The sequence below is a fragment of the Schistocerca piceifrons genome, chromosome 2 (genome assembly GCF_021461385.2).
Source record: "Schistocerca piceifrons isolate TAMUIC-IGC-003096 chromosome 2, iqSchPice1.1, whole genome shotgun sequence".
Lineage (NCBI taxonomy): Eukaryota > Metazoa > Arthropoda > Insecta > Orthoptera > Acrididae > Schistocerca > Schistocerca piceifrons.
In genome coordinates, this window is record NC_060139.1 from 720,148,382 (window position 1) to 720,174,758 (window position 26,377).

General features: G+C 39.8%; 1 protein-coding gene across 6 annotated transcripts in view; it reads right to left on the reverse strand.

Annotated features, from left to right (window-relative positions):
* The window catches only part of LOC124774943 (GMP synthase [glutamine-hydrolyzing]), a 181,746-nt gene that overhangs the window by 47,996 nt on the left and 107,373 nt on the right, over nt 1-26,377 (reverse strand). For all 6 annotated transcript variants that reach the window (XM_047249644.1, XM_047249642.1, XM_047249645.1 and 3 more), the window contains one exon: nt 14,859-15,074. In XM_047249644.1, coding sequence (XP_047105600.1) covers nt 14,859-15,074 — 216 coding nt within the window. The remainder of the gene's footprint in view (nt 1-14,858; nt 15,075-26,377) is intronic.

Genomic DNA, 26,377 nt, shown 5'->3' on the forward strand with positions numbered 1-26,377 from the left:
TCTTTAACAATACATTCACTCTTGACAATAAGTACCACTGGCAATGGCTGTTCCAACACTAAGCCAAGAACATAAACATATACGGCTTAGATATAATGATAAATATTATTTGATTTGCCTACAATCTCCTTATTAATTGACATACCCTGACCAATGATTGAAGCTCTTTTAGAGGATTCTATGATCAAGTATAGTGTTTAACAGAACTGTTAACTGAAATTAATTTCTGGCAACTCTTGTAAAAGTCAAAGTAATAGATTTAAAATGTTTGATGTCCAATTGTCATTTTCTTTTTGCAGTACATTTTGTCAACTACTCTAGTTGCTTTCAGTGAATGTTGAGAGCAATTTTGTAACTCACTGTTTGGATTCCAAACAAATTGAACAAGTACACAATAAAACAGTTAACAGAAATTCGGATCCAACAGAATAGCCATGGGGTGAAAAAAAAGAAAAAAGGAAATAAAGATTAAACAGGGAATATTAAACAGGATCAATCACTCGAATGAAATTAAAATGTCTACTACGTCATGTGAAACAAAATCCAGGGCTCCGAAAAAGAGGGCGTACATCACATAACTTGCAAATGTGGAGGTTAAATGTTGGAAAGGTTCTAAGGATTACTGTACGAAGATGGTAATAATGCAAGCATCACACCCGATTCAAGTAATTAACTAAATCAGCTGTTGCTTAACACTGTCCCACGTGTGAGCATAAAACAATGTACGAAGATATCGGCAATGTGAAACACATGACAAATTTCTTAAATACTGAATTAAAAGACATAAATAAGATGAGAGCTATGAGTAATTCAATAAACAGTGACAGAATTAACTTTTAACAATGTAGGAAAAGACAGAGTGCTACTTGTCGTGAAGAGAACACATCAAGTTGCAGACAGGCACAATTAAAAGACACTTCCATAAAACTTTCAGCCATAGCCTTCATCAGCAAAAAAGAGACACACACCATTCACACAAACAAGCAAGCACACCTCATGCACACACGACCACCACCTCCCACAGCTCGGGCCAGAATGCAACTATCATGTGGGATGCAAGCAGCAGTCTGGAGTGGGCGGGGAAGGGGAAGGGGAAGGGGAAGGGGAAGGGGAAGTGATAGTTATGTACAGGTGGGGAGGAAGACAAACACTGTCTGGAAGATTGTGCAGGGAATAGAATGCCAACAAGCACACCATCAGGAGATTGTGGGGCAGGGAGGTAGGGAAAAAAGGAGCAAAAACAGAGAGGAGCAGGGAAAGATGGGCGGTTGCGTTGGCAGAAGGCTGCAAATAAACCTGCTGGGAGATGAGAATGGGGAGGAGATGATACAACAGAGGGGCTGGAAACTGTTGGATGGAGGGATTGGGGGCAGTATGTTACCATAGCTTTAAGTTTTGGTGGGAGGCACTGTCCCCAAGACCTAGACCACAAACAGATCTCCCATACCATTTCCCCTCACCCCCAAGTACCAGCAACAAAGTGGTGTCGCCTTCATCACCCCCGACTGGAACAAATGAACCACACCCTTTGCCAGGTCCTATTCCAGTTCTGCCCCATCAGGGCTGGGCCACCTCTGAAAGAGTCTGTCTTTTAACAGCTATGCTGCTATCATCGCACAGCTTTTTATGTCAGTATGACTAACAACCACCTGCCCACCAGGATGAACAGCCACCACCAAACTGTGGCCAGGACCAAAGTAGACCACGACATGCAGCTGAACACAATACATTGATTTCAATGGCTGCTTCACTATCCAAGCCATCTGGATCCTTCCCTCCACCACCAGCTTTCTTGAACTGCACAGGTGGGAGGTATACTTACAACACAATCTCCACTCCCATAATTATCCCGACCTCAACCTATAGTAATATGCTGCCCCTACCCTCCATCCTACAGCTTCCATCCCCTCTCCCCTACTATCTCCTCCCCAGTCTTATTTCCCAACACGTTTATTTGCAGCCCTCCGCCAATGCATCCGTCCACCTTTCCTTGCTCCTCTCCTGTTTTCCTCCAGTTTTCCCCCACCTGCCTGCCCAACAACTTCTTGATGCTGCACCTGTTGGCATTTTAGTCCCTGCACAATCCACCAGCGAGCATTCATCTCTCCCCCAACTGGAAAATACTATCCCTCCCCCTCACCGGCACCTCCAGACTGCTTCTAGCATTAAACGTAATAGCTGCATTCTGACCTGAGATATTGGAGTTTGCAGTTGTGTGCACATGAGGCGTGCTTTTGTGTGTGTGTGTGTGTGTGTGTGTGTGTGTGTGTGTGTGTGTGTGTGTGCGTGTGCGTTTGTGTGTTCACTGATGAAGGCTGTGGCCGAAAGCTTTATGTAATGTCTATAAATAAATGCATGTCAAGAGATTATTAGTGAAAGGTTTTGTCTTTCGGCATTTCGTTGCCCCCCCCCCCCCCCCCCCTGCCCCCTTTCTTTTCATTCCCCTTCTATTGGGTTTGAATTTCTGTTAACTGTTTTATCATCTTATGGCACCAAGACACAATTGATAGAGTGATGCACAGTGTGTACTGTACAGTCTGGTTGCGTTCCAAACAGCAAGCAATGTAATTTGCACTTGACATCTGATAAAGACAACTGTTGAGGCGTGTGGCCAAGCGGTTCTGGCCAGTCTGGAACCGCGCGACTGCTACAGTCACAGGTTTGAATCCTGCCTCAGGCATGGATGTGTGTGATGTCCTTAGGTTGGTTAGGTTTAAGTAGTTCTGAGTTCTAGGGGACTGATGACCTTAGATGTTAAGTCCCATAGTGCTCTGAGCCATTTGAAATCAACTGTTGAGGCAAAAATCTAAATAGGCGGCTCAAGGTCATGCTCGCTGCGTGATGTCTTCATATGCAAAGCACTGTGATTTGTCCATTTGACAGCTTTGTGCCACATACACTGTAGCAGTGAAGGGATTGATACTACTGTATGTTCAGCACTCCCGTGTGGTATCATGTGTTCACATGAGGTTTCACTATTCCATGAAAAGGTGCACTTACCTGTTTTTAGTAGCGAGCATAAAGGGTGAAAAAGACACTTGAAATTGAACTAAAATGTCATATGAAACATGTTGTTGTTGTTGTGGTCTTCAGTCCTGAGACTGGTTTGATGCAGCTCTCCATGCTACTCTATCCTGTGCAAGCTTCTTCATCTCCCAGTACCTACTGCAGCCTACATCCTTCTGAATCTGCTTAGTGTATTCATCTCTTGGTCTCCCTCTACAATTTTTACCCTCCACTGCCCTCCAATACTAAATTGGTGATCCCTCGATGTCTCGGAACATATCCTACCAACCGATCCCTTCTTCTAGTCAAGCTGTGCCACAAGCTCCTCTTCACCCCAATTCTATTCAATACCTCCTCATTAGTTATGTGATCTACCCATCTAACCTTCAGCATTCTTCTGTAGCACCACATTTCAAAAGCTTCTATTCTCTTCTTGTCTAAACTATTTATTGTCCACATTCCACTTCCATACATGGCTACCCTCCATACAAATACTTTCAGAAACAACTTCCTGACATTTAAATCTATACTCTATGTTAACAAATTTCTCGTCTTCAGAAACGCTTTCCTTGCCATTGTCAGTCTACATTTTATACCCTCTCTACTTCAACCATCATCAGTTATTTTGCTCCCCAAGCAAAACTCCTTTACTACTTTAAGTGTCTCATTTCCTAATCTAATTCCCTCAGCATCACCCAACTTAATTCGACTACATCCCATTATCCTTGTTTTGCTTTTGTTGATGTTCATCTTATATCCTCCTTTCAAGACGCTATCCATTCCATTCAACTGCTCTTCCAAGTCCTTTGCTGTCTCTGACAGAATTACAATGTCATCGGCAAACCTCAAAGTTTTTATTTCTTCTCCATGGATTTTAATACCTACTCCGAATTTTTCTTTTGTTTCCTTTACTGCTTGCTCAATATACAGATTGAATAACATCGGGGAGAGGCTACAACCCTGTCTTACTCCCTTCCCAACAACTGCTTCCCTTTCATGTCCCTCGACTCTTATAACTGCCATCTTGTTTCTGTACAAATTATAAATAGCCTTTCGCTCCCTGTATTTTACCCTTGCCACCTTTAGAGTTTGAAAGAGAGTATTCCAGTCAACATTGTCAAAAGCTTTCTCTAAGTCTACAAATGCTAGAAACGTAGGTTTGCCTTTCGTTAATCTTTCTTCTAAGATAAGTCGTAAGGTCAGTATTGCCTCACGTGTTCCAGTATTTCTATGGAATCCAAACTGATCTTCCCTGAGGTCGGCTTCTACTAGTTTTTCCATTCGTCTGTAAAGAATTCGTGTTAGTATTTTGCAGCTGTGGTTTATGAAACTGATTGTTCCGTAATTTTCACATCTGTCAACACCTGCTTTCTTTGGGATTGGAATTATTATATTCTTCTTGAAGTCTGAGGGTATTTCGCCTGTTTCATACATTGAAAGGTGGCTACACTGTGCCACTGCGCCAGAGAGTGCGCCAAAGAGTACTATTAAGCCGCCTCCATAGTGCGTGTTAAGATCTCATGGCAGTCGGTGGTTGTTGAGAGTTCGTGGCAGTCAGTGCTAGTAGAGAGCACAGTGTGTGTTAAGAGCTCGTGATTGTCGTGAAGTCGGAGTGAGATGTGGTAGTAAAGAGTGTTGCTCCTTGTTTTATGCAGTTATTTGATGGGAGAGATAGCAGATGTTATTGTAATGAGTGCATTTCGTCAATATATATGAAGGTAAAATTTATAATTTTTTTTTTTTATTAATTGTCTATCTGAAATAATGTGTCACTACAGGATCAGTCAACAAAGCATCTGGCTTGTGTTCTTGGATTAGAGTGGAATTCTGGTTTTCTTGCGTAATTATAGTTTTCTAATTTTCTTTTGTCACGTCTGTATAGTTGGTATTTAAAAATTCTTGTCTTGTTGGAAAAGAACCGTGCCAGATGCATACGTTGAGTCACACTCCCACATACAGAACAGTTACATTTGTGCTTGGATTTTGTAGGTTTTTTAGTTGCTGGGGACTTAATTAACTAACTGTGTTTACGAAAATTTTCTTACATTGTTCTTTGCAGTCAGATTGCGTAATAATACTAGTCAGGGCCAACCGATTACGAGACACTGCGTAATCGGACATACAGCTTAACTAAAAAATATTTTCAATCAATAATATTTAAATAAGCCCCCATGCACGTGGCGACCGCTGCTTCGGATCGTCCCTTGGATTCTTCTGATTGTGAAAATTGTAGACTGTAGTATTGTTGTAGTAATTTGTAGTTAGTAATTGTAGTCTATTTTGCATGTGTAGATTTGGTAATTGTCATTCTTCTAATGGTATTTTTCAAAATTTAATTTTTTATTGCCTTGTATACGCGTTTGACAATTTTGTGCAATTATTTCAATTGTTCGATTGATCGTGTTTGAGGGAGTCATTGCATTTGAATGGTATTGTTGAGATAAAGAGTCACCGTGTGTAATTTTCGTACAGTGACGAATTCTTTGTATGTTTTGCAAATGATTACGCGATCTATGAAAAAGGCAAAAATGATGGATAGTGAGAATGACGAAATTGTTGACATGGCGAACTCGCCAACAGAGGAAAACAGCATGATGGATAATGAAGTGGAAAACAATTTAATAAGTCGGGAAGACAGTCCGGAACCAGTTCAAAATTTTTCTCAATCAGAAAATTCACAGAATACGAGAGTAACGATAGAAGATTCTGGAATAGTATCGAAAACATTAAATTTTGACAGAATTGCATTTACACAGTTAACACTATTCAATTACACAGTAGTACTTAATGTGGATGAGAGATGAGTGAGTGTGTTCTGTGTGTTTTCCTTTACTAATCCTAACCACCTATCTCCTAAATATTATTTTATTTGTTTGTAGTGGCTTGCACTGACACCCATAAATATTATAGGTTTATTGGTATTTGTGTATTGTAATAGTTAATAGGACAATTATCTGACATCATTTGTGTGTTTGTTATGATTTGTATGTTACTGTAAAAGCATTTGTATGTGTATTCCAACTATTGTTCATGCCTGAACTGTCTGATTAGTGAAGATAAATATTCTGAACTGTTACCTGCACTTTTCAACATGATGTGTGACATTAGGACATGTTTAATTTGTGCTCATAAACTCTGATGGACAGTGTGATCAGTGCTAGTGAGTTTGATCGAACTGCTTCTGCAGAGAGATGTGACTTTTTGCTGTCTGCACCTACCCAATATTGCTGGGTGCCACTGATGGACTGCTTCTACTGAAAAGATGTCCCCTGTTGCTGTGTGCACCTGATCAACATTGCTGATGCCACTAATGGACTGCTTCTACTGAAATGGTGTCACTTGTTGGTGTCTGCACCTGCTCTCAACATTGCTGGGTACAACTGATGAACTGTTTTTACTGAAATGAAGTCACTTGTTGCTGTCTGCACCTACTCAACATTGCTGGGTGCCTCTGATGGACTGCTTCTACTGAACTAATGTGACTTGTTGCTGTGTGTACCGCTTGAACTTTACTGGGTGCCACAGATGGAACTGCTTCTACTGAAATGATGTCACTTGTTGGTGTCTGCACCTGCTCAACATTGCGGGGTGCAACTAATGAACTGTTTCTACTGAAATGACGTCACTTGTTGGTGTCTGCACCTGCTCAACATTGCTGGGTGCAACTGATGGACTGCTTCTACTGAAATAATGTTACTTGTTGCTGTCTGCACCTGCTCAACAGTGCTGGGTGCAACTGATGAACTGTTTCTACTGAAATGAAGTCACTTGTTGGTGTCTGCACCTGCTTAACATTGCTGGGTGCATCTAATGAACTGTTTCTACTGAAATCATGTTACTTTTTGCTGTCTGCACCTACTCAACATTGCTGGGTGCCACAGATGGACTGTTTTTACTGAAATGGTGTCACTTGTTGGTGTTTGCACCTACTCAACATTGCTGGGTGCAACTGATGAACTGTTTTTACTGAAATGAAGTCACTTGTTGCTGTCTGCACCTGCTCAACATTGATGGGTGCAACTGATGAACTGTTTCTACTGAAATGAAGTCACTTGTTGCTGTCTGCACCTGCTCAACATTGATGGGTGCAACTGATGAACTGTTTCTACTGAAATAATGTCACTTGTTGCTGTCTGCACCTGCTCAACAGTGCTGGGTGCAACTGATGAACTGTTTCTACTGAAATAATGTCACTTGTTGCTGTCTGCACCTGCTCAACATTGCTGGGCGCAAGTGATGGACTGTTTCTACTGAAATGGTGTCACTTGTTGGTGTCTGCACCTGCTTAACATTGCTGGGTACCTCTGATGGATTGCTTCTACTGAACTAATGTGACTTGTTGCTGGGTGTACCTGCTAAACTTTACTGGGTGCAACTGATGGACTGCTCCTACTGAAAAGATGTCACCTGTTAGTATCTTTTTTTTGTATAAACTAATCATTGAAAGCATTTTATGTGAACATTTGTATAAACTGATTTTTTGTATATTGTGTAAACTATTATGTAAAGCCACGTGTATGAAAAGAAGTTGTATTGCTTACTGTATTTCATATATTAGGTTAGTAAAAGGTCAGTGCAAAGCCAAAATTTTAACTAATTATGTGATGTTTAGGTAATAATATTATCTTTTACTTTTGTCTGTATTTTTCTGGACGAATTTGGTGGTGTTTTCACCACCAATGCTGGCAAAAATACCATCAAATTCTGGCCTGTGGAGGAGGGGCATATGAAAGGTGGCTACACTGTGCCACTGCGCCAGAGAGTGCGCCAAAGAGTACTATTAAGCCGCCTCCACAGTGCGTGTTAAGATCTCATGGCAGTCGGTGGTTGTTGAGAGTTCGTGGCAGTCAGTGCTAGTAGAGAGCACAGTGTGTGTTAAGAGCTCGTGATTGTCGTGAAGTCGGAGTGAGATGTGGTAGTAAAGAGTGTTGCTCCTTGTTTTATGCAGTTATTTGATGGGAGAGATAGCAGATGTTATTGTAATGAGTGCATTTCGTCAATATATATGAAGGTAAAATTTATAATGTTTTTTTTTTATTAATTGTCTATCTGAAATAATGTGTCACTACAGGTTCAGTCAACAAAGCATCTGGCTTGTGTTCTTGGATTAGAGTGGAATTCTGGTTTTCTTGCGTAATTATAGTTTTCTAATTTTCTTTTGTCACGTCTGTATAGTTGGTATTTAAAAATTCTTGTCTTGTTGGAAAAGAACCGTGCCAGATGCATACGTTGAGTCACACTCCCACATACAGAACAGTTACATTTGTGCTTGGATTTTGTAGGTTTTTTAGTTGCTGGGGACTTAATTAACTAACTGTGTTTACGAAAATTTTCTTACATTGTTCTTTGCAGTCAGATTGCGTAATAATACTAGTCAGGGCCAACCGATTACGAGACACTGCGTAATCGGACATACAGCTTAACTAAAAAATATTTTCAATCAATATATATTAATAAGCCCCCATGCAACATCTTGCTCACCAGATGGTAGAGTTTTGTCAGGACTGGCTCTCCCAAGGCCGTCAGTAGTTCCAATGGAATGTTGTCTACTCCTGGGGCCTTGTTTCGACTCAGGTCTTTCAGTGCTCTGTCAAACTCTTCACGCAGTATCGTATCTCCCATTTCATCTTCATCTACATCCTCTTCCATTTCCATAATATTGTGCTCAAGTACATCGCCCTTGTATAGACCCTCTATATACTCCTTCCACCTTTCTGCTTTCCCCTCTTTGCTTAGAACTGGGTTTCCATCTGAGCTCTTGATATTCATACAAGTGGTTCTCTTCTCTCCAAAGGTCTCTTTAATTTTCCTGTAGGCGGTATCTATCTTACCCGTAGTGAGATAGGCCTCTACATCCTTACATTTGTCCTCTAGCCATCCCTGCTTAGCCATTTTGCACTTCCTGTCGATCTCATTTTTGAGACGTTTGTATTCCTTTTTGCCTGCTTCACTTACTGCATTTTTATATTTTCTCCTTTCATCAATTAAATTCAATATTTCTTCTGTTACCCAAGGATTTCTACTAGCCCTCGTCTTTTTACCTACTTGATCGTCTGCTGCCTTCACTACTTCATCCCTCAAAGCTACCCATTCTTCTTCTACTGTATTTATTTCCCCCATTCCTGTCAATTGCTCCCTTATGCTCTCCCTGAATGTCTGTACAACCTCTGGTTCTTTTAGTTTATCCAGGTCCCATCTCCTTAAATTCCCACCTTTTTGCAGTTTCTTCAGTTTTAATCTACAGGTCATAACCAATAGATTGTGGTCAGAGTCCAGCTCTGCCCCTGGAAATGTCTTACAATTTAAAACCTGGTTCCTAAATCTCTGTCTTACCATTATATAATCTATCTGATACCTTTTAGTATCTTCATGGTTCTTCCATGTATACAACCTTCTTTCATGATTCTTAAACCAAGTGTTAGTTATGATTATGTTGTGCTCTGTGCAAAATTCTACCAGGCGGCTTCCTCTTTCATTTCTTAGCCCCAATCCATATTCACCTACTATGTTTCCTCCTCTCCCTTTTCCTACACTCGAATTCCAGTCACCCATGACTATTAAATTTTCGTCTCCCTTCACAATCTGAATAATTTCTTTTATTTCATCATACATTTCTTCAATTTCTTCATCATCTGCAGAGCTAGTTGGCATATAAACTTGTACTACTGTAGTAGGTGTGGGCTTCGTATCTATCTTGGCCACAATAATGCGTTCACTATGCTGTTTGTAGTAGCTTACCCGCATTCCTATTTTCCTATTCATTATTAAACCTACTCCTGCATTACCCCTATTTGATTTTGTGTTTATAACCCTGTAGCCACCTGACCAGAAGTCTTGTTCCTCCTGCCACTGAACTTCACAAATTCCCACTATATCTAACTTCAACCTATCCATTTCCCTTTTTAAATTTTCTAACCTACCTGCCCGATTAAGGGATCTGACATTCCACGCTCCGATCCGTAGAACGCCAGTTTTCTTTCTCCTGATAACGACATCCTCTTGAGTAGTCCCCACCCGGAGATCCGAATGGGGGACCATTTTACCTCCGGAATATTTTACACAAGAGGACGCCATCATCATTTAATCATACAGTAAATCTGCATGCCCTCGGGAAAAATTACGGCCGTAGTTTCTCCTTGCTTTCAGCCATTCGCAGTACCAGCACAGCAAGGCCGTTTTGGTTAATGTTACAAGGCCAGATCAGTCAATCATCTAGACTATTGCCCTTGCAACTACTGAAAAGGCTGCTGCCCCTCTTCAGGAACCACACGTTTGTCTGGCCTCTCAACAGATACCCCTCCGTTGTGGTTGCACCTACGGTACAGCTATCTGTATCGCTGAGGCACACAAGCCTCCCCACCAACAGCAAGGTCCATGGTTCGTGGGGCGAGGATATGAAACATATTGAAGCTTTTTTTTCTTTTACTGCTGTGGACGACAATGAAGAAACCAGGTATAATATATCTTTTGTGCAAATACATAAACTGATAGCAATACTGGCAGTATTTTGGAATCGACTGTATGCTGTATTAACAGCCCCATAACATCGGCAGAATCTCCAGATGTAACCACGTATTTTGACTTCCAAGAAAGGTATTTAAAAGAGAGCAGAAATATACACCATTTGAAAATTTTAACCGAACGTTAGTGCGCAGAATTGCAATATTTCATTATTATGGCAGAGGAAAGAAATCCAGTGGCTAGAAGAATACCAAATGATCTCTGGGAAAAAATTAATTATTCTGGCTGAGTGATCTTTGTTGTTCATCTGCTTAACTCACTTAATTTTCAATTCTGAAGGTGTAATGATGGACAAAATTTTTTAAGCAAATGCAGAGATATTGCAGCAGCAAGACTGAAGGTTTTGCATACAATGCACTTATTGGGTGCTGAGGAGAACAGGCCTGTAGTATCCTTACAAGGTGAGGCCACATTTGGATCATGCATTTACTTCCAACTTTGTACATTCTTAATAGTCCATTACCACAACACAATGTGGAAGTAATAAGGCAGACTACATAGGTGATTCTGAGATAATTGAAAGAGAAGTTTTACGTGTCAGTGATGTATCTGTACGTTGCAAACCTGAACACGAACTGGCGGCAGTCCATAATCGGTGGACCACTGGATCATGGGCTTCCTGCACCCCAACCCCTCCCCATTAGTCATATTATTTCATATATATTACATCTGAAAGGTAATGTGATGAAAAGATATGTGTATTTACATGAACTTTCTTTGAATTTCCAATGCTATTTGACTGTTAATTAATTTATATATTATGAGACTTTTATTTCTATAGACACATTAAAAACTTTATCAAGCACCTTCAAACTTGAACATATTTGGCTAACAACGAATGAGAAATTGCTTTCATGAAGCTGCTACTGAAGTATTTTTGATCATACATCACTGATTTTTGGCAGCGATATTTATGAAAATTTTGCATTATGTGTGGTTTGCATCTAAATTTTTGGAAGAAAGAGAAATTTTTCCAAATGTCAATGGGTTTTGTTTTTCCTTAGAAATCTGAAGATTCCTTCTGCATGACAGCAAACTGCATTCATCTGATGTACTAGCTGTCATTTCAATTTTTGTTTTCTGTGTCTGTATGAAAAATATAATTGTGAAACTTGTAATGTTGTAAATTACTCTCATATTCTGGCATACTGTATATTATTATATGATTGAATCAAGTTATTTACAACTTTATTTATAGTCTTGAATTGGGTTTTCCAAGACTGTCCCTTGCCCTTAAAACTTGTGTCTGCAGATCAAAGCATCCAGGTGCAAAAGAAGTTCTCTGTACCTTTCCCAACTTAAGGTATAAGAGATTTCGGAAATCACAACAGGCTTACATTTCTAGAAAAACTTCATGTGTTTGGTCATTTATTTGTTGATAATTATACATATACTAGTTGTGATTATAAAAATTAGCAAACAACCAAATGACATTGCAAAATCAATAAAAGTTCATGCAAATACATGTGTCTTTTCATCATATTACCTTTCAAATGTAACATACCGGTATATGAAACAACACAACTATTGTTGAGGAGGGGAAAAGAACACCCATGAGCAAGACTACTCAGCAATCCACATGACAACTGCCATCTCAAACTCAGGGTCATAATGTACTGGTACATCAAAGATGCGTAAAACTTCTCTTGTGATTTTCTCAAAATTACGTCAGTAGTATGAGTCATTACCTGCAACTTATGTCGTACCAATGGACTACCAAAAGAGTACAATGGCTGAAGCCAATCTGTGATTCAAATGTCATGGCCTCCCCTTTTGGATGAAACTTGGTTTCCTCAAAACCATATGAACAGAACATCAGTCTTTGTTTCAGTACCTGTAGTTACTTTTGTACAACTTATATCGGCATTTTGTGTAATGGGTGCAATGATAAGGCATCTGTGATAGCTGCAAATAAAAGTTTTTAGGGTATTAGGGAATATTCTTGGTCTTACTAATGCGAGCTGTGAGAATAAAAATCCTGGTGGTGGCACACAAGTACTCCCATGTTGCCATGCACAGATTCTATCATAAATAAATCTGCATTCATACGTGACAAAATACAATAATGATATCTTATATGTTTCCAAAATTAATTTTACAGTTTCCTTACTGATTTTCTCGCTGGAAGTTTCTACAAGTTCCAACAGAATGCAAATTCATCAATTGCAAAATTTTTCATTACACTAGTGGAACAGGTAAAAGCAAAACACTGTTGTTATGATTTCTAGTGAAATAATCAATATTCCCATTAATTCACAATGCTTTATGTGATTTACTGCTGATAACAGAATTGTTTATGAACAGGTATGTGTTTGACACCCAAGTACATCTGAGAATATGCTGTCACCTCAGATGTGTTCAATGACATATTAATATAGGACATGTGCAAGGGAAGGCTCCTTACTATGAATGAGCTTTCATTTAGCACTATCCAGTGAATTATCATGGGGAAGGAGGAAAATGTTAAATGTACAATCGAAATAGTAAGTAAATATAGCTTTCAAGGTGTGGCTATAAAATAAATGAACTGATGATGTCACAGCGTATGTTTACATGCAAAGAATAGCTGTGAAGTGTGAAGCCTTCTTGTTCAAATGCAGCACCTCTGGTGTCTAAACAAATCAGTGCAGCCACGGCCTTCATTTGTGTCAGAGCTGTTATTTTGTTTTGTCAGAAAAATGGTAAGTGTAATAACAGAGCAACAAATTATCATGGAGTTTCATCTGAAACTTGGAAAAACTGCAACTAAAACTTGATCTTTTACTATAAAGTGTATTATGAAAACACTTTATCATGTATGTGAGTTTTTGAGTGATTCAAGTGTTTCCCAGATGGTCAGGAACACATTGAAGATGGCTCATGCCTGCGACACCCTTCAACATCATAAACGGATTAAAATATCGAAAAAGTAGGTAGCCTGATTTGATCTGATCATCAGTTGCGTATTTGGAAGATTGCTAAAACTGTAAGAATTGACAAACAATGTATAAGGCAAATTTTACATATCTAATTTCGTATGAGAAAATAATGTGTTAACTTGTGCCAAAAATTTTCATGACCTATATATCAAAAAAGAAACTTGTAAAAATGTTTGTACTGACACTTTGAATACCACTCAAAATGGTCCTAATGTCTTGGAAAGAGTGAAAAATTGTGACAAATCTTGGTTTTTCACTTATGATTCAACTAATCACAAACCCATTCATTGGAAGGGCCCAACTTCACTGAGAGTGAAGAAAGCTCAAATGAACAAATGAAGATTCAAAGCAATGTGTGGTTTTTTTTTTTTTTTTTTTTTTTTTTTTTTTTTTTTTTTTTTTTTTTTTTGAGCTGTGTTTATTCCCTGGGTTTCTGAAAGTCGAACTATTATCCAACATTACTACCTTGAGGTTCTTGTTCAATTCTGTGGGAAAATAAGACAAAAACAATCCGAATTGTGGGTAGTCAAGACAATGCACTGGCTCATATCGCATTGTCTGTTAAGAGGTTTCTAGCAAAGTGCAGCATCCCAGTGTTACACCACCCACCTTATTTGCCTGACCTAACGCCACGTGACTTATCTATTCCCCAAGGTCAAATCTGCATTAAAAGGAACAAGATTTCAGTCTGCTGAAGCGGTGAAAGGAAAAGCAGCATGTATCATCAAGGAGCTCACAGAAAAAGACTCCAGCATTGTTTCCATCTATGGAAAATTCTCATGGAGCATTGTACAGATAGAGGACAAGGGTGAAAGTAACTAAATATGTATGTTTTTGAAAAGCATAAAGTTTTGCAGCAACAGTTCTGTTATTTTACAGCCACACCTCATACATTGGGAAAAACAGGCACTGGCACTCTATGGCTACATTATATTTAGTTCTAAAATATTACAATTTGTGTGAATGTCATTCATTAAAATTAATTTTATGTTGAAATCTGGCAAGAAACTATACAGATTTATTTGTTACCTGTGCAATTCGTGTAAAGTCATGACACTTCAAGTGGATGCCTTCAGGAACACATTAATGTGTGGATTAAGATGAAACAAAAGAGGTCAATAATTGGAAGTCAAACAGAACAAGTTTTTCAAGATTTTTAGGGTGGCGACATCCTTGAGCAATTATGAAGCTTAAGTGCCCCATAAATTACTCAATTTTCTTCACACGAACACTTTTCAATGCAATGTCTTGTCTTGCATATGACACACACACACACACACACACACACACACACACACACACAGAGAGAGAGAGAGAGAGAGAGAGAGAGAGAGAGAGAGAGAGAGAGAGAGAGAAGGGAGGGGGGGGGGGGGGGGTAGTAATGGTTTTGTTCTTATAAAATAGATACAGTACCTCATCTTTATGAAAATCTCTCAGTGGCTCAACAACTCTTCCTTCTTCCCTTAACTGTCGTATAAGCTCACTGTCGTTGTGATGTGTTTTTATTGTATCAGCTTTTGAGCTGACTAAATGTGAGGCAGATTCAATCAGATCTGGTCTAAGTGTGCCTTGACCCAGGAAAACCTCCTCTGGTTTTAAGTTTAGTTCAGAGATAACATCATTCGCAACCTACAGCATAAAACAGTATGAATAAAAATACAGAATAAATTAGCTTTACTACAAATTCGAGATATAATTTAATTAACAACTACATGTAATAACAAATGTTTAATACCTACTGTGTATACCTTTCAAAACTCTCACATCTTGACTGCTGTTGTGTGTGTGTGTGTGTGTGTGTGTGTGTGTGTGTGTGTGTGTTTTTGTTTGGGGGGCAGAGGGCAGGGTGGGCCATTGTGTAAGTATAACTTACCATTATTACACATAATTACATTTTAACTTACCATGGTTACACTGCATTACCTGTCTCCTGTTACCTCTCACTGTCCATTTCAAGGTAAGTGGGACTTATTTACATTTATCTAACCTATACCACCGTTTATCTCTCTGTGACAAGCAGGCAACAACAAAAATCTCTAGATATTTTCTGTTCCTCTTTCGGGGGTTGTGAGGATAAATTTTGTTTATAGCTATAACACACATAAATAGTAATTCATCATTAAAAAAGAGCATAGAGACTTTAAATGACAAAGCTTGGAAGGGAAGCAGGAGGGAAGGCAGAGTGTGCCAGCAGAAATCTTTGAAAATCTTCAATTTGCCAGTGCATCACATCACAGACCAGAAGAGTGCTCCATTCAGTTAATAGAAGCTGTATCCATGGGGCCAAGGTAGGAAACAGAACTTTCTGTACATGTGTCACTACGGATAAATGCTCACCTATGATGTAGTCATAAATCTGAGTCTGGCTGGAGAAAGTGATACTACTAAGGGACTAATTTTGAAAGTTACCAGGGACTCCCAAATCAAGGCGGGAACCAACAAGCTGAGATAAAAATTAAAAATGAAATGTCAGCAACAAACGAAATTTTTAGAAATTGAAAGACGTATGGAAAAGCCATAAGGGAAAGTTTGACACTGACTTGACAACTGCCCTTGCTGCAGTACCTAACTTAACATGTTTTCAAATGTTTCCTGTTTCTGGCAAACTGGAAAATCACGAAAGAGGACAATAGAAAAATAAAGTCATTCTGCAACCCGTTACAAAATAACCCCGTTTTCTGCAGACCTTTCACTCATACTGGATAGCGAGAATTCCGAACCTGAAATTATGCCTGAACCTCTCCATCTTTGTGTAACTGTTCTTACATCTCTTTGAACCTACTTACTGTAGTAGAACCTTGCTGTCGTTGTCCCTCCCTCCTACATTTTTCTCCATCGCCTAGTTGTTAATTCCTTGACACTTCAGAATATGTCCTAACAGCTGATCCTTTCATATATAAGGGGCGTTCAAAATGAAACGAGCCGGAGGCACAATTACAGAAACCAGTGCCTGTATGTTAGGAGTATTGACCCTGGCTGTTGAGACACTTGTCCCAATGTGACACAAGGCGGTAAACAGCTGTCTCATAAAATTCCTGGGGCTACGATGTTAACCAGTTCCGCACGTACATCTGGACATCGTCATCGGAGGTGAATCGTTTGCCCCTCAGAGCCTTTTAAGGGGAGCAAAAATGGTCTAATCACAGGGAGAGAGGTCCAGACTGTATAGAGGGTGGCTGAGAACCTCCCATTGAATTTCAGCAGGAGTGCTGCTACTGTGTTGGCCGTATGAGGCTTTGCATTGTCGTGGAGCAGAATGACCCCACAGGTGAGATTGTCTGGTCGTTTTGATTTGATCGCTTGGTGAAGGGTGGTCAAGGTTTGCGAGTAACGCTGAGCATTCACTGTTGTCCCATGCTGCAGGAAGTGAATTGGAAGGGGGCCATCCTGTCAAAGAAGAATGTCAGCATAACCTTTCCTGCACTTCCTCGGACAACGACATCCAGCTGTAAGTGTGGAACTTGTTAACATTGCAGCCCCCAGAATTTTATGAGACAGTCATTCACCGCCTTGCGTCACGGGGGGACAAGGGTCTCAACGGCCAGGGTCAGTACTTCTAACATACAAGTACTGGTTTCTGTAATTATGCCTCCGGCTCATTTCTTCTTGAACGCCCCTTATAATACTCAATTTGTGTAATAAATTTATTTTTTCCCATGCTTGATTCAGTAAATCTTTACACCCCAGAAAAATACAATACGAAAAGAAATCCTCTCTTTTTCAGCAATATTTTTCTTGTTATTACTCAGCTTTTGTACTTTGGACACTGTCAGTTCTTTTCATTCATAAATAGCAAAACACACATACTACTACCTTTAGTGTCTCATTTCCTCATAAAACCCTGTTAGCTTTGTTTGATTTAATTCAACCACATTCCAATACTCTTGTATCGCTTTCATTGATATCCATATTATAACCTCTTTCAAAGGCACTATCCAATCTGTTCAACTAATCTTCCAAGACCTACATCTCTAAGGTTTGCCAATGGCATTCTCAATCTGTCAAAGTTTATATTTTTTTATCCCTAAACATTAATTGGTTTTTTTATTTACTGTTTGATCATTGTACAGACTGAATAACACCAGTGATAAGTTAAAACACAGTCTCACTTGATCACTGTAAAGACTGAATAACACCAGAGATAAGTTGAAACCAAGTCTCACTCCCATCTCGACTACTGCTTCCCTTTCACACATCTTTTGGTTCTTATCACCACATTCTGGTTTCTGTAAAAGTTGTGGATTACCTTTCTCACTCTGTATCTAACCCTATGACCTACAGGATTTTAAAAAGTGTATTGCAAAACAGTCAAGAGCTTTCTCTAAATCTACATTTGCCTGTCTTCTAAGATAAGTCACAGAATCAGTGTTGCCACATATATTCCTACATTTCTCTGAAATTCAAACTGATCTTCCCAGAGATCAGCTTCCACCAGTCTTTCCATTCTTCTGTAAATAATCCATGCCAGTATCTTGCAGTCAGGATTTCTCGAACTGCTGGGTCTGTAATATTCACAATTTTTAGTAATAACTTTACTTGGAATTGGGATAACATTTTTCATGACATTTCAGGGTACTTCGTCAGTCTCGTATTTTGCATACTAAATGGAGTAGTTTTGTCATTGTTAGTTCTCCCACGGATTAAAGTAATTTTGAGAGAATGTCACCTATTCCACAAGCCTTGTTTCGACATAAGTCTTCCTTTCAGCGTATAGAATTGCTTCTCCTACATAATCAATTTTGTCTTCTTTTACCATAATACTGTCTTCCAATTTATTCCTTTACATAGCACTCTATCTTAGATCTTTCTATTCTGTCCTCTTAAAGCACACTTATATATTCAAACAACGGAAAGTCCATATTATCAAAAAGATAGCTGCTACTCACCATCTAGCAGAGATGCTGGGTCACAGATAGGCACGGCAAAAGACTCTCAGAAAGTGAGCTTTCGGTCAGAAAACAAATACACACATGCATGCGTGCGCAACCCACATTGTGTGTGTGTGTGTGTGTGTGTGTGTGTGTGTGTGTGTGTGTGTGTGTGTGTGTCTGTGTGTGTGTGTGTCTGTGTGTGTGTGTTTTCGTTGAAGGACTTGTTGGCTGAAAGCTCACTTTCTGACAGTCTTTTTGTTGTGCCTATCTGTGACTCAGCATCTCTGCTATAGGGTGAGTAACAATTACCCTTCTCCTGACATTGTTATACTTACATATCAGTGTATATGTAATTTTTGAGCTATTTATTTTCATTTTATTAAGGTGACAAATTCCATACCATTGTTAGGCAATCACTGTATGAATGAATGAACAAATACATAAATAAAACACTTGTATATATTGTTTCCGCCTTTCAGCTACCCTTCTCTACTTAGTTCCGACATGAAAACTGAGCTCTTGATATACACTCAACTGCTTCTCTTTTATCCAAAGATTTCTTCATTTTCCTACAGGTAGCATCTATCTTTATCACACTCATGCTAACTTTTAGAGTTTTGCATTTCTTGTCTAACCATTTTTGCTTTGCCACTCTGCACATTATGTCAGTCTCATTTTTTTTAAACATTTGTATTCCCTTTTGCCTCCTTCGTTAGCTGGATTGTTATATTTTCTTCTTTAATCAGTTAAGTTTCAATATCTTGTGTGTTATTCAAGTATTCATACTGGCATTGTATTGTTGCCCATTTGGTCCTTCACTGCCTCCATTACTTCATTTCCATAGCTATTGCATTCCTTTCCCCCACTTCAGTCAAATGTTACCTAAAGCTCCCTCAAATTCTCAACTTTTGATTCTCAATTTATCAAAGTACCACCACCTTAATTTCCTATCTTTCTTCAATTTCAATTAGTTCAAACCAATGAATTATGGTCACCGTCCACAGAGTCCCCTGGTAATGTTTTGCAGTTTAAAATTTGATTTAGAAACCTGTTTTTATCATTACGTGATCTATCTGAAACCATCCAGAGTCTCCAGATTCCCTCCATGTATTCTTCAAACGGGCGTTAGCATTACTAAAATTGATCTGTTCAAAATACTACCAGGTGGCTTCACAGTCATTCCTTTCCCCCAGCCCATTGAGGTGTAGCAGTATACATCACCAATAAAGATTCCCACAGAAGCTATCTTGCTCCACACAAAGATCATGGTGCCAGAGAATTAATTTAGACACCGACAATAACATATGTTAGGTCTGAATGGACCAGATCTTCAAGCCATGCAGTGTGCATGGTCAGAACACAGATCAAATGTTATGTACACTCAACAACAGAAAAACTGGGCCACTGTAGACAAAATGGCAGAAAAACTGGACCATCTGGCAACAGTAGGATCATCTAGCAACAGTAGGATCATCTGGCAACAGTAGGATCATCTGGCAACAGTAGCAAAACAGGCCAGAGCATGATGCCAGATAGATGAAGCGAGTCATCAATTCAGGAAATGAGATATTCAATGCTCACTCTGCATTCACCTAAGCCCCATGCAGTAAGGATTGCTTACTTTACAACACAAGTTAATGGGAGCCGAACCATACAATAACCCTGGGTTCGGTGTGAGGCAGTGGTGGTGTGGGTGGACTGCTGTGGCCTGTTGTGGGGTTGTGAACCACAGAGGGCTCTCTATCATTTCTAGATCCCCGGTTCAATACACAATACACATATCCTTCACCATAATTTGTACCTCGTGGTCGGTAATCCATTCCTTGACAGTCATTGCTTGTGGAAAACATTACTCATCAGTGAAAATTGTTTTCCCATGCCACATTCATATGGAGCTCTGGTATAAAACATTTTCCCCTCTGAGTTCCTGTTTTCGAGGATATCTATCCCACTTTCCTCATTCGTCAGTGTACTGTGTCACTGGGGCTGAGCAAGTTGGTAACAGCTTTGCGTTTAGGAATGGAAGCTGTTGGGTCTTAGTTGCAAGCTGTGTGCTGTCCTGCCTGAGCTAGGAACTCTGTTGGTAGTGTCCATTTCAACAGCATTCCTCCACCATCTCTTTGTAGCAGCAACTGACATGCCATACCTGCTGCTTACATCTCTAATTGACAACATGCCTTCTTCAATCACAGCGACAACTCTGTCTCTAACTGAATGCTCCTAATGAGCCACTGCAGCTGGGATGCAATTCCCACTTGCTATTCTTCTACTGATGTCTTGGGAGGAAGCAAGCATATTTCCTTTAAGGGGTGCGGCAGTGGTGACACAGACGTTACGTCTCGCATACGTGTTCACTTATGCATGTCTGTGTGTCCCTGAATAAATATTTGTTAACAAATTCTTAAGAAACTTGCGTGAATTTGGGAGAAAAAATTAACTGGTAGCTGTACTGTAAAGTTAGAAAATTTCAGTAATCACTGTCTACAGCATGCTGATTTCTTTGAGACATATAATTGTAAGCGGAGATGAAAAGCAGCAAGCCATTTGGTCCGTCTCTTTTCACAATTATTCACCCTTCGTAATTCTTCAGTTGCATAATGAGATCAGAAAGCAGGAGATCATATAGACGCAGATATGAGATTAACTATTAGAAATATTTATTTGCATTACAGTGGTTGATCAAATCTATTTCTGTTTTTCAGTTAACACTCCAATTAACTTTGTGCTCGTATCTTTTCCTTCTTAATCAGGAAGCAAGCAATGAGCTGCTTGGGCCCTGAGGGCAGCCAAAGGGTAAGGCTCAGAGAGCTTCACAGAGGCAAGCCCCTATTGTCCCTCTGAGAACGGGAGCCCAAAGAGTAGGCCAGTGACTGTAGCCACACCACGTAACAGCCTTTGATTCAGGAAACAATACATTGGTTCGTCTGAAGTAGGCACCCATGATGTGCCGAATCTGTCTCTGTGACAATATCTGCCGACTGTGGGTATTCTTCCAAAAACAGTCAACACAGTGGAGAACTGTTGGAAGTGCTGGGAGCTTGAGAAACTAGCCCCTTGCCCAGCCTTTCTGCTTTCTTGCAGACTCTGTACCGATGATAGCTATTTAACTAAAGGTACAGACATTAGTTAACAGCTCTATGACATCATACGAATGTTGGAGATGTGTTTAACACATCATGTTCTTGAAACTTTTTGAAGGGAAAATAATGCTTAGAGAGCTTTGAAAAGGCAGAATACCGAGGCAATTCTGTGGCAGCTGAGAGTGAACACCTTCACAAGGAGTACAACTAGACAGATCATAAATGACAGCGCTCGGTCCTCCTCCATCGCCAGTCCTGAGTAACAGATCATTACAAATGCTGTACTGGTACATAGCCTGTCACCTTGACACCACTCAACTCACATGGCAAGATGGATTATCGTGAGCATGAATGTCGCATCGGCATGTTAGGTTGTCAGATATGAGAATCCCCGTAAGTAGTTAGGATTCGTACTTGCAGTCTATTGGCAGATGCTCAGATCCAGGGCTCATTTATTACTCCATCTAACAAACAATCAGCTACCTTAGGTAATTAATAGGTGAAACAACCATTTGGTACTATGTTAGAACACACGAGCAGTTAATTTCATTCTCTTCCTGGAACTCCGTCTGATGTGCAGTAGCTTCTAGCGAAACTATGTTCAACATTGTAAAGCAACATTTTTAATTTATTTATATTTTGTGATCAATTAAGATACCATAAGTTTATTTTTATGGTAGTAATCCAGTTAGTTAGAATTTGTGCGTACCTTATTCCATTAGTGAATTTTCATTTGCAAGAAATTCAATAGTTAAATTGTGATTCCCCACCGCAAGTCCCAGTGCTTAGGCCACAATATTTTTTGTGTTGTTCTTTTTTTAATCTGTTGTGCATATCTCATCACCAATGAATATCAAGATTGTGTTTGCATTAGGACCAGGATGTTTTGCAAAGAGAAAATGTCTGTCTGGCAAACCACCTGTTGCAAATGGAACTAAAGGGGTAAGATTCCTGTTCCCAAGGCAAGGTGACTTTCATACAGGGTTTATGTTGTCGTTTTGTATAATTAGTGAGTAATAATGATGACAGTAAAACACAGTGAATATTTGTTTGGTCTAATTATTGAATGCCATTTCGAGAATATGAACCATTATAACACTCATGTCTCCAACGCTGAATTCATAAACAAACGGAAAAAGAGAAATGTACTGGAAATAGGTACAGTTCCAAATACACAGGTACCTCCTGTTTCAATAATCATCCTTGGGGTGAATGTTGATAGCCTTTGAGAATAAACGTTACTGCTCCTTAATTACTGTCGTGCAAGTGCATTATACCAAAAAGCTCATAAATTTGCCAGATATGTGATACACATTTACATCAAATCATTCATCTACAGAGTATGTTTGTTGAATCTTGTTCAGCTGCAACTTGGCTCACATTGGAAAACAGACCTAGTGATTAAAGGTTGCCATAAGTTTCCCCAAGAAAATTCTCTGATTTCCAGACATGTTTTAGCAGTTTTCCCTGACAAATTTAGAGATCTCAAGGGTAAATTAAGACGTAAGTTGACAATCTGTCTTTACAGCTACGGTACAAGAAACAATAGTGTAAACGAGGAAATATCTATATTTAAAAAACACCTTGCAAGCAGGCGGCATTTCCTGATGTGAGAAAAACTCTTAAGCACTAACATCAACATCTTTTGTAATGAACTGTTTTTAGATGGAGAAAGCAATCCAAATGGTATGTGTGTTTCGTTAAGACCATTATTTCAATAAAACGAAACACATTTGGTGGAAAAAACACACATTTCCTCGGAGTCACAAGACATATTTAAAATACCTTCACTGATTTCAGAAATAACCTCAGAAAAAAGTAGGCCTCTTGAAAGAAGTGTATAAGGCAGGGAAGAATTGTGTAAACCAACACTGTAGGTGACCACCAATAAAATTTTGGTTCTATTTTGTTATTGTCGTTGTTACCCACTGTGTTACGTCTATTATTTTACAGGTATTTTGTGATTTTTCTTTTGAGAAATATATGAGTACATAGCATACAAACCGCCAGCGACTGACAATTTTTTTCCTCTTATTGTCTACACCTTCTAACATATAAACTACTTTTTAAGTACCAAAATGTGCTAGAACAAATAAAATGCCTATAGAACACCACACTGTGTAACATTCTTGTGGTGAGACAGTTGCAATTCCTGAAATCCATCGCCTATGGCCTGCTCAGGAGCACTGCAGTCCTGGGTCCATGGATAAACCATGAATATTCACTTCATTACGCCTCACACAAACAAATTTGGACTGCAGGCAGATCGGTGAGACTACATCCAATGTGTAGGGCCTGCACATTAGTGGGAACCGAATGGCTTCAGATCGGCAAGCCTGATCCATCTGCAGAAACGGTCTGTGGTTTTGGCCCATTATGGAAATCCACTCGTGCGGCCAGCTAATCATGAGCCACAGACAGCATGTTGATGAAATGAGAACAAGGTGATCAATCCATGCAACAGATAACTTGTTCAAATATTCTGAGAATAAATAATAATGAGGACAGGTAGCAACTCACCATAAAGATGATTGCTGAGCCTCAGACAGGCACACAGAAAAACACTCACCATAAAGATGATTGCTGAGCCTCAGACAGGCACACAGAAAAACAATCATACTCTCACGACTCAATTTTCATCCATAGCTTTTGTCAGAAAACGAGAGCACACACATTCACACAACCACTCAAACACAACTCGTGGACACACGACTGCCGTCCCTGGCAGCTCCGTCTATGGTCTTTCAGAATAAGATAGGAAAAAAACTACTACTCATGGCTCCCTGACTCCTGTCGGCAGCTGCTAGGCTAGTGGCAAGAAGTGGTGGCAGCACTATCTGCAAGCTGAGAGGAATGGTAGGAAGGGGAGAAGCAGTAGTAATGATGAAGCAGGGAAGTGGTGTACTCAGCTGCACCCAGCCAACGATGATGCACACCACCTCAGTAAACAAATCATTTCATCTACTGAGACAAAAATGAGATTATTCCAATTTTATTTTTTCAAATTTCCCTGATATTCCCCTTATTTGCTTGGCGTGTTTGAAATTCCTTGATATTCCCTGATTTTCAGAACCTGTGGCAACCCTGATCATTTTAAACACCTTCACAAGCATGACGAGAGAGAAATCAACATCAGCTCAATATGCTATGTCTTTTGTAAGTCATAAACCTCTTTGACATCTCTAACCTGGACATTAGTAATGACATCCAGTGGTGAGTTCGTTTGTTTGTCTATGTTTATCTGTTATGTTTCTTGCTAGTAACTATTTCTTCACTACTTTTTGAAGGCCTCTCCTTATTTCCTCCACTGTTCTGAGTCCCATACTGCTGTTGCCTTTGTGATTCACCACACAATTACAGCTCATCTTGCTATCTTATTCCTCATTTTCTCCTTCTGGTTTTTCCTTTTAGGGGGAGTAAATATTTTGTTAATTTGTTTCTGAATAATCATAGACACAGTCACACGATATACATCCAAAAATAACTGTGTATGATGCAAACATCAATATTATTATGGACCTCATGAAGAAACAATTATTCTTTTTTTTTCTTTTTTTGCATAGAGAGGATTGTGGAACTGTATTCCACAGTGGCACCATTGTACTAGATCCTGTTGTTGTTGTGGTCTCCAGTCCAGAGACTGCATTGATGCAGCTCTCCATGCTAATCTATCCTGTGCAAGCTTCTTCATCTCCCAGAACCTACTGCAACCTACATCCTTCTGAATCTGCTTAGTGTATTCATCTATTGGCCTCCCTCTACGATTTTTACCCTCCACACTGCCCTCCAATACTAAATTGGTGATCTCTTGATGCCTCAGAACATGCCCTACCAATCGATCCCTTTTTCTAGTCAAGTTGTGCCACAAATTTCTCTTCTCCCCAATTCTATTCAATATCCCCTCGTTAGTTATTTGATCTACCCACATAATCTTCAGCATTATTCTGAAACACCACATTTCAAAAGCTTCTATTCTCTTCTTGTCCAAACTATTTATCGTTCATGTTTCACTTCCATACATGGCTACACTCCATACAAATACAGGGCTATTACAAATGACTGAAGCGATTTCATAAATTCACTGTAGCTCCACTCATTGACATATGGTCACGACACACTACAGATTCATAGAGAAACTCAAAGTTTTGTTCGGCTGAAGCCGCACTTCAGGTTCCTGCCGCCAGAGCGCTCGAGAGCGCAGTGAGACAAAATGGCGACAGGAGCCGAGAAAGCGTATGTCGTGCTTGAAATGCACTCACATCAGTCAGTCATAACAGTGCAACGACACTTCAGGACGAAGTTCAACAAAGATCCACCAACTGCTAACTCCATTCGGCGATGGTATGCGCAGTTTAAAGCTTCTGGATGCCTCTGTAAGGGGAAATCAACGGGTCGGCCTGCAGTGAGCGAAGAAACGGTTGAACGCGCGAGAGCAAGTTTCACGCGTAGCCCGCGGAAGTCGACGAATAAAGCAAGCAGGGAGCTAAACGTACCACAGCCGACGGTCAACAGGATGGTGCTCCACCGCACTTCCATCATGATGTTCGGCATTTCTTAAACAGGAGATTGGAAAACCGATGGATCGGTCGTGGTGGAGATCATGATCAGCAATTCATGTCGTGACCTCCATGCTCTCCCAACTTAACCCCATGCGATTTCTTTCTGTGGGGTTATGTGAAAGATTCGGTGTTCAAAACCTCCTCTACCAAGAAATGTGCCAGAACTGCAAGCTCGCATCAACGATGCTTTCGAACTCATTGATGGGGACATGCTGCACCGAGTGTGGGAGGAACTTGGTTATCGGCTTGATGTCTGCTGAATCACTAAAGGGGCACATATCGAACATTTGTGAATGCCTAAAAAAACTTTTTGAGTTTTTGTATGTGTGTGCAAAGCATTGTGAAAATATATCAAATAATAAAGTTATTGTAGAGCTGTGAAATCGCTTCAATCATTTGTAATAACCCTGTACTTTCAGAAA